Source organism: Cebus imitator, unplaced genomic scaffold (genome assembly GCF_001604975.1).
Source record: "Cebus imitator isolate Cc_AM_T3 unplaced genomic scaffold, Cebus_imitator-1.0 Scaffold263, whole genome shotgun sequence".
Taxonomy (NCBI): domain Eukaryota; kingdom Metazoa; phylum Chordata; class Mammalia; order Primates; family Cebidae; genus Cebus; species Cebus imitator.
The window spans coordinates 1,670,503-1,680,590 of NW_016107578.1; the positions used below are offsets into that span (position 1 = coordinate 1,670,503).

At 47.2% G+C, this 10,088-nt stretch overlaps 1 protein-coding gene across 1 annotated transcript in view; it reads left to right on the forward strand.

Moving 5' to 3' along the window:
- MUC16 (mucin 16, cell surface associated) overlaps window positions 1–10,088 on the forward strand; it is a 146,342-nt gene that overhangs the window by 18,506 nt on the left and 117,748 nt on the right. Inside the window, 2 exon segments of the mRNA XM_037728349.1 lie at window positions 137–241; window positions 2,396–9,727. Coding sequence (XP_037584277.1) covers window positions 137–241; window positions 2,396–9,727 — 7,437 coding nt within the window.

Below are 10,088 nucleotides of genomic sequence, written 5' to 3' on the forward strand. Positions count from 1 at the left end.
AAAGAAAGAAAGAAAGAAAGAAAGAAAGAAAGAAAGAAAGAAAGAAAGAAAGAAAGAAAGAAAGAAAGAGAAAGTGTATAAACTGGCATTCTGAGATAATGGAGAGCTGAACCTTCCTATTGCCCTTTTCTTTCAGCAACTGATAGAACGCTAGTGCCCAAAACAAAGATGTCAAGCCAGCCAGCACAAGGAAATTCCACGTGGCCTTCCCTAGCAGAGGGGACAGGGACCAGTCCAGCAGGTAAATATAGATCCTGTTTCATTTCTGCTCTGCCAATGTCACCCAATCCTTTTTTCTTTCCTTTCCTTTTTCCTTCCTTCCTTCCTTCTTTTTTTTTTTTTTTTTGTTCTCATTCTTTTGAAATTCCTCCCCCATGAAATTTTTTTATATTTTTTAATTTTATGTTTTTCACCCAAGCCTTAAGGCCAGTTTGGGCCACATAGTGAGACCCCATCTCTATAAAAATAATTTTTAAAAACCTGTAAGCTGAGCATAGTGCAGTCCTGTAGTCTCAGCTATTCATAAGGGTGAGGTGGGAGGATAGCTTGCTGCTAAATAGAAGTGCTGCCTATTGATTCTGGGAAGAAAAAATATACAAGGCTTCAGTTTCATTATTTTATAAGTAAATTGATAGCAACTTTTCTTTTCCTTCCTCTCCCCTCCTCTCCTTCTCGCCCGCCCTCTCTCCTCTTCTTCTTCCCCTCCTCCTACCGCTCCCCCTCCCTCCCCTCCCCTTCCCTTCCCTTTCTCTCCTTCTTTGTTTCTTTTATTTTTGAGACAGGGTCTCATTCTGTCACCCAGGCTGGGGTGCGGTGGTGTGTACTCACTGCAGTACTCACTGTACTCACTGCAGCCTCAAATTCCGGGGCTCAAGCTGTCATCTCCCCTCAGCCTCCTGAGTAGCTGGGACTACAGGCCTGCACTATGCCCAGCTTATTGTGTTTTATTTAATTTTTTTTGGTAGAGATGGGTCTCACTCTGTGGCCCAAGCTGGTCTTAAACTCCTGGCTCCAAGAGATCCTCCTACTTCAGCCTCCCAAAGTGCTGGGATTACAGGTGCGAGCCCCTGTGCCCAGCCTAAACAGCATTTTTTTTTTTTTTTTACTTTTTTGGGGTGGTAATGGATTTTTTTTTTTTTTTTGGAAATAGGTCTCCCTCTGTTGCCCAGGCATGATCATGGCTCACTGCAGCCTCAGCCTCCCCAGGCTCAAGCGATCCTCCAACCTCAGCCTCCCTTAGCAGCTAGAACTTCAGGTGCCCACCGCCAATTAGCCTGGCTAATTGTGTGTGTGTTTCTTAAATTTTTTTGTAGAGATGGGTCTTGCTATGTTGCTTGGGCTGGTTTCAAACTCCTGGGCTCAAGTGATTCACCCACTTGGGCCTCCCTAAGGCTGGGATTATAGGCTTGCACCACCACACCCTGCAATAACTAGATTTAAAATAGGTTCCTTTGATTTCTTACCACTCTTCTCTGAGGATATTGATCATTTTTTCCCCATAGATATTAACTGCACACTTGTGTTGCTTCAACTTACTAATTTACATGATCAATAGTGAAGTAATTCAGCAGGAGAGAATGCTACAGAGTCAATTCTCTCTGTACTTGCTTCTGCTCCAGAGTGAAGGATCTTTCTAAATCAGAGACCATCACTGTGTTCACAGGGAGGACACAGGTAAACTTTAGATGGCAAATGTTGCCTTTCTTACTACAGAGGAAAGGATTATGGATTGAAGTCCTTGGCTGTGCCAAGTTAGAAAAATGTGAAAAAAGGTCCCCAGGAGTGCTCTTGGGATGTCAGGTTTTTCTCACTCCTGCTATTTTCTTGAAGGACTGGGAAAGGATTCAGAGGGAGGAATGAATTTGAAAGAAAATGAAGGTGAAGAGACAGAATGAGCTCATCTCCCCCATCCCCTTTCTTCTTAAATCCTTAAGTAGCTTGACAGTGAATTAAGATTTGGGGATTCCTAGAGGAGGCTGAACGTTTTAAGCTGAAACTGATTTAGCAAGGTCAAGCTCCAAAGAGAAAAGTGGAAATAGTTTAGGGGTGGCCTCTTTCATGGGTGAAGACCTGGATCATCACATCCTCCCTTATACAAAGAGCTCTTTGATATGGGGCATGGGGAAAAACTGAGCTCCAGGTGACAGTTTCTCCTAAGCAAGCCAGATGGTCAAAGCTCTAACTTCACCATCTCCCTTGGAATGTTTACTATATTACCCTGGTGTTCAGAGGCTTAAAGTGTGAGAATTAAAAGCTTAACATTTTCTTTCCCATTGAAGGAGGAAATAGTTTTAATTGAAATTCCAGGAGGTAATAATGACAGTGTCAAACAAAAAAAAAGCTTCATCTTCTGTACCACTTGCAGATACCCCACCGACTCACTTTCTAATCACAGGCACATCCCCAGGACGCCCAGAAATGTCTACAGCCCTCAAAACCATGAGCTCCAAGGAACCCAGCATCAGCCCAGAGATCAAGTCCACTGTGAGCAACTCTCCTTGGAAGACTCCAGAAACAGCCGTTCCCATGGAGACCACAGTGGAACCAGCCACCCTGCAGTCCACAGATGTTGGAAGTGGTAGCACCAGCCTCTCTCATCTGCCCACAGGAGCCACATCACCAATCAAGTCAGCAATAAAAAACATGGTGGCTACAGACAGGGTCTCACTCTCCCCATCCCCACCCGAGGCTTGGACCAACCTTTATTCTGGAACTCCAGGAGGGACCAGGCAGTCACTGGCCACAACATCCTCTGTCTTCCTAGAGTCACCAACTGCTAGAAGCACCACAGGAAATGGTCAGCAAAGCAGTCCAGAACTGATTTCAAAGACCACTGGAATGGATTTCTCTGTGTGGCATGGCTCTACTGGAGGGACCACAGTGGACACACATGTCTCTCTGAGCACATCTTCCAATATCCTTGAAGACCCTATTACCAGCCTAAACTCTATGAGCTCAGTGGTAGATAACTCCAAATTTAAAACCAAGGCATGGGTCAGCACCACAGCTATTCCCTCCACTGTCCTGAGTAACAAGACAATGGCAGCTGAACAACAGACAAGTCCATCTGTGGATGAGGCTGTTTCATCAACTAGCTCATTGTCACATCAGACATCTGGGAGTGACAGAACCCTTGGTGCATCTCCTGATGTCACAAACACATTACACATCAGCTCCACAGCACAAACCACCTCACTAGTATCTCTGCTCTCTGGAGACCAAGGCATTACCAGCCTCACCAATGCCTCAGGAGGAAAAACAAGCTCTGCATCGTCTGTCACATCCCCTTCAACAGGGCCTGAGACTCTGATGGGCATCATAAGTGTAGTGACTAGTGACACTTCCCCTACTGCTGGGCAACTATCCCAGACCTCCTCTCCTGTGGAAGTGAGCATCGCTGGTGTAGCCACAGCTCCTACTCCAGGTATCACCACCACCATCACTACCATAGGAACCAACTCAATCTTGACTACTACACCCAGCCCAGAAGGGGGTGTGAGTACCATGGACAGCACCCTGGCCACAGAGAGGAGCACATCTATAGAGCACACTCCCACCTGGTCCTCCACAGCTGCATCAGATCCCTGGACTGTCACAGACATGGCTTCAAACTTGAAAGTGGCAAGTTCTCCTGGAACAATTTCTACAATGCGTACAACTTCATTCTTAGCCTCAAGCACTGAATTGGACTCCATGTCTATTCCCAATGGCCTTATTACTGTCATTGGAACCAGCCTGGTCACTCCATCCTCTGATGCTTCAGCCATAAAGACAGAAAGCAGTACACGTGAAATAACATTGAGTCCTTCAGTTACAACTCTGTCTACTCCCATCTCAAATTTTTCTCGTATCCAGAGCACCTCAGTTGCTGACATTTCAAGTACAAGTTGGACTCCCAGTAGAACAGAAACAGGAGATGTGCCTGTTTCAATGGCTTCTACTAATTATGCCAGTACAAAGACTGGCCCAAATATGACCCTGTCCACTGTTCTGTTTGATTCTCTATCCACTCTTGATTGGGACACTGGGAAATCTGTGTCATCAGCCACAGTCACTACCTCAGCTCCTCAGGGGGCCACAACTCCTCAAGAACTCACTTTGGAGATGACGATCAGCCCAACTACCTCACAGCCACCCTTCTCTACAGGAGACGTTACAGGTGGAGTCACACCAGCTGCAGTGGTAAGGAGCTCTGGAGTTACTTTTTCAAGACCAGACCTCACAAGCAAAAAGGCAGAGCAGAGTTCTACTCAGTTTCCCACCACAACTTCTAGACATCCAGAAGAGACCATCAAGGTTACCAGCTCCTCCAGTTTATTAAGGACCTCGGATACACCAGGCATAAGCTTGGAATCTGCAATTACTTCATCCTCAAACTGGAAAAGCAGCCCATATAAGAGCCCATATGCCCCTTCTGAGTCCACCACAGACAAAGAGTCAATTCGCCCTTCTACAAACATAGTAGAGACAACACCATGGGTCACAAGTTCCAAACATCCTTCTCATTCCACTGTTCCAGCCCACTCAGAATCATCCAAGCTCACATCTCCAGTGGTTACTGCCTCCACCAGGGGACAAGCCATTTTTTCTGTATCAATGACCACATGGCCAGAGTCTACAAGGGCTGGAACAGAGCCTAATTCCTCCTTGACTGCTGAACTGAGGGACTTCAATCCTTACATGGACACCAGCTCAACCACGCAAACAAGTATTATCTCTTCGCCAGGCTCCACTGCTATCACCAAGGGACCTAGAACAGAAATTACCTCCTCCTCTGAGAGAATATCCAGCTCATTCCTTGCCCAGTCTATGAGGTCATCAGACAGGCCCTCAGAAACCATCACCAGGCTGTCTAACTTCCCCGCCATGACAGAATATGGAGGAATGACTCTCGCTATGCAAATGGATCCACCTGGCACTACATCACTAAGTGCACCTACCTTGGACACATCAGCCACAGCCTCCTGGGCAGGGACTCCATTGGCTATGACTCAGAGATTTACATACTCAGAGGAGACCACTCTCTTCAGCAAAGGTCCTGAGGATGCATCACAGCCAAGCCCTGCCTATGTGGAAGAAACCAGCTCTTTCTCTTCCCTGGCACCTATCCATCCCACAACCTCACCTTCCAATACTTTGTTGACATCACAAGAACACAGTCCCTCCTCTACTCCACCTGTGACCTCAGTTCTCTGGCCTGAGACCTCTGGCATGGGGAAGACCACCGACTTGTCAAGGATAAGCTTCGAACCTGGGACCAGTTTACCTCCCAATTTAGGCAGTACAGCTGGTGAGGCATTATCCACTTATGAAGCCACCAGAGATACAAAGGTGATTCATCCTTCTGAAAACACAGCAGTGATAAATGTGGAGGCAACCAGTTCTGAACATTCTCCTGTCCCAGTCCATACACAGCCATCCAAAGCCACATCTCCAATGGTTACCTCCCACACCATGAGAGATATCACTGCTTCTACATTAGTGTTTGGCTCCTCTGAGACCACAGAGATTGAGACAGCATCCTCTCTGAATCCAGGACTTCAGGAGAGAAGCACATCCCAAGTGACCAGCTCTGCTACAGAGACAAGCACTGTCATTACCCATACGTCTACTGGTGATGCTCCTACCGAAGTCACCAAGACACAAGTCACTTTCCCTAGCAGAACATCCATCCCAAGCCCTTATCACTTCAAAACTTCTACCAACACATTTACAAATGTGAGCACCAACCCATCCACTTCTCTGATAATGACAGAATCTTTGGGAGTGACCATCACTACCCAAACAGATCCTACTGGAGCCACAACACAGGGTCCACATCTCTTGGACACATCAACCATGCCTTACTTGACAGAGACTCCATTGGCTGTGACTCCAGATTTTATGCAATCAGAGAAGACCACTCCCATGAGCAAAGGTCCCAGGGATGTGTCATGGACAAGCCCTCCTTCTGTGGCAGAAATCAGCTCTCCCTCTTCCCTGACACCTATCTTGGCCACAACCTTACCTCCTGCCACTTCCACACTACAAGGGCAAAGTACATCCTCTCCTGTTTCTATGGCTTCAGTTCTCACCTCTGAACTGATAAAGACCACAGATAAATTGAACACGAGTGTGGAACCCGTGACCATTTCACCTCAAACTTTGAACAACACATCAAGTGAGATACTGGCCACTTTAGAAGCCACCACAGATATAGAGAAAATTCATCCTTCCATAAACAAAGCAGTGACCAATACGGAGACCATCAGTTCATCACATGAATTGCATTCCACTCTCCCAGCCAGCTCAGAACCATCTACAACCACATCTCCAGTGGTTCCTGCCTCCACCATGGAGGACACTCTTGTTTCTACATCAACATCTGCTTTTGAGACCACAGACATTGAGGGAGAGGCAGCATCCTTTCTGACTCCTGGACGAGGTAAGAATAGCACCACCCAGGAGTCAAACATCATCCTCTCCAGTGTGTCTGTGGGAGCTGCTACTGAAGCCTCCAAAATGGAAGTCTCCTCTTTTGATGCAACATTTATACCAACTCATGCTCAGTCAACAAAGCCCCCAGATATTTTTTCAGTGACCAGCAGTAGACTATCAAACTCTCCTCCCATGGCAATATCTACCCACATGACCACTACGCAGCCAGGGTCTTCTGGAGTTACATCAAAGATTTCACTTGCCTTAGACACATCAATGTTGGAAACCTCAGCAGGGACTCCATCAGTGGTGACTGAGGGGTTTGCCCACTCAAAAATAACCACTGCCATGAACAATGATGCCAAGGACATGTCACAGACAAACCCTCCCTTTGTGGAAGAAGCCAGCTCTCCCTCTTCTCAGGCACCTGTTCTTGTCACAATCTTAGCTTCTCCTGTTGCTTCCACATTGCAATGGCATGGTACCTCCTCTCCTGTTCCTATGTCCTCAGTTCTTACCTCTTCACTGATAAAGATCACAGGCAAGGTGGATACAAGCTTAGAAAAAGTAACCAGTTCACCTCAAAGTATGAGCCACACTTTGGATGACATATTGGCCACTTCAGCAGCCACCACAGATATAGAGACAACGCATCCTTCCATAAACATAGCCGTGACCAATGTGGGGACCACCCGTTCAGCATTTGAATTGCATTCCACTGTCTCAGCTGACTCAGAGCCATCTAAAGTCACATCTCCATATGTTACCACCTCCACCATGGAAGATGCCACGATTTCCAGATCAATACCTAGATCCTCTAAGACTACAAAAATTGAGACTGAGACAACTTCCTCCTTGACTCCTAAACTGAGGGAGACCAGCATCTCCCAGGAGATCACCTCATCCACAGAGACAAGCACTGTTCCTTACAAAGAGCTCACCGGTGTCACCGCCAAGGTATCCAGAACAGATGTCACTTCCTCTAGCAATACATCCATCCCTGGTCCTGATCAGTCCACAGTGTCACTAGACATATCTACAGAAACCATCACCAGGCTCTTTACCTCCCCTATAATGGCAGAATCTGCAGAAATAATCATCACCACCAAAACAGGTCCTCATGGGGCGACATCACAGGATGGCTTTACCACAGACACATTAAATACAACCCCCCAGGCAGGGATCCACTCAGTTATGACTCATGGATTTTCACAATCAGATGTGACCACTCTTATGAGCGGAATTCCAATGGATGTGTCATGGACAAGTCCTCCCTCTGTGGATAAAACCAGCTCCCCGTCCTCCTTTCTGTCTTTACCTACAATGACCACACCTTCCCTGGTTTCCTCTACCTTACCAAAGGATAGGCTCTCTTCTCCTGTGACTTCACTTCTCACCTCTGGCCTGGTGAAGATCACAGATACATTACATACACGCTTGGAACCTGTGACCAGTTCACTTCCACATTTCAGCAGCACCTCAGATAAGATACTGGCTACTTCTAAAGATGGTCAAGGCACAGCGATAATTGATCCTTCCATAAACACTGCAGAGACCAACGTGAAAGCCAACAACTCTGGACATGAATCCCATTCCTCTACACTGGCTGATTCAGAGACACCCAAAGCCACAACTCAAATGGTTATTGCCACCACTGCAGGAGATCCCACTCCTTCCACATCAATGCCAATGCATGGTTCCTCTGAGACTACAAACATTAAGAGAGAGCCAACATATTTCTTGACTCCTAGACTAACAGAGACTAGCACCTCTAAGGAGTCCAGCTTTTCCACAGACATGAGTTTTCTACTGTCCAAAGTCCCTACTGATACTATCACTGAGGTCTCCGGCAGAGAGGTCATCTCTTCTAGCAAAATATCCACCCCAGATCATGATAGGTCTACAATGCAATCTGACACCTTCACAGGAGAGAACACGAGGGTCTTTACCTCCTCCATTATGACAAAATCTGCAGAAATGACAATCACCACCCAAGCAAGTCCTCCTGGGTCTGCATCACACGGTACTCTTCCCTTGAACACATCAACCACACGTTCCCAGGGAGGGACTCATTCAATCGTGACTCAGGGATTCCCACACTCAGAGGTGACCACTTTTATGAGCACGGGTCCTGAGAATGTGTCATGGATGACAACTCCCCCTGTGGAAGAAACCAGCTCTGCTTCTTCCTTGATGTCTTCACCTGCCGTGACCTCCCCTTCTCCTGTTTCCTCCATATTACCAGAGAGCATCCCTTCCTCTCCTCTTCCTGTGACTGCACTTCCTATTTCTGTTCTGGTGACAACCACAGATGTGCTGGGCACAACAAGCCCAGAGCCTGTAACCAGTTCATCTCCAAATCTGGGCAGCACCACATATGAGAGACTGATAACCTACAAAGACAGTGCACATACAGAAACCTTGCATCCTTTCACAAACACAGCAGTGGCCAATGTAGGCACCTCCAGTTCTGGACATGAATCACAATCCTCTGTCCTAGCTGACTCAGAGACATCCAAAGCCACATCTCCAATGGGTACCACCTCCACCATGGGGGACACAAGTGTTTCCATATCAACTCCTGATAGCTCTCAGACTGGTCAAATTCAAACAGAGTCAGTGACATCCCTGATCCCTGGATTGAGGGACAGCAGTATTTCTGAGAAGACCAGCTCAACAACAGAAACAAATATTGCCTTTTCTTACATGCCCACTGGTGCTACTACTCAGGCCTCCAGGACAGAAATCTCCTCTAGCAGAATGTCCATCTCAGAGCTTGATCAGTCCACAAGGGCACCTGACATCTCCACAGGAATGATCACCAGGCTCTTTACCTTCCCCATCATGACAAAATCTGCAGAAATGACCATCACCACTCAAACAACCACTCGTGGAGCTACATCGCAGGGTACCCTTCCCTTGGACACATCAACCACACTCTTCCAGGGAGGGACTCATTCAACTGCGTCTCAGGGATTCCCACACGCAGAGATAACCACTTTTAGGAGCAGAACTCCTGGAGATCTGTCATGGATGACAGCTTCCCCGGTGGAAGAAACCAGCTCTGCGTCTTCCTTGATGTCTCCTGCCGTGACCTCCCCTTCTGTTTCCTCTACATTACCAGAGAGCATCCCCTCCTCTCCTCTTCCTGTGACTGTACTTCCTACTTCTATTCTGGTGACAACCACAGATGTGCTGGGCACAACAGGCCCAGAGCCTGTGACCAGTTCACCTCCAAATTTGAGCAGCACCACAAATGAGAGACCAACCACTTACAAAGACACTGCACACACGGAAGCCATGCATCCTTCCAGAAACACAGCAGTGGCCAATGTAGGGACCTCCAGGTCTGGATATGAATCACAATCCTTTGTCCTAGCTGACTCAGAGACATTGAGAGTCACACCTCCGACGAGTACCACCTCCACCCTGGGGGACACAGGTGTTTCCATATCAACTCCTGATAGCTCTCAGACTAGCCAAATTCAAACAGAGTTAACAGCATCCCTGATCCCTACATTGAGGGAGAGCATCACATCTGAGAAGACCAGCTCACTGACAGAGACAAATACTGCCATTTCTTATGTGCCCACTGGTGTTACTACTCAGGCCTCCAGGACAGAAATCTCCTCTAGCAGAACATCCATCTCAGAGCTTGATCAGTCCACAAT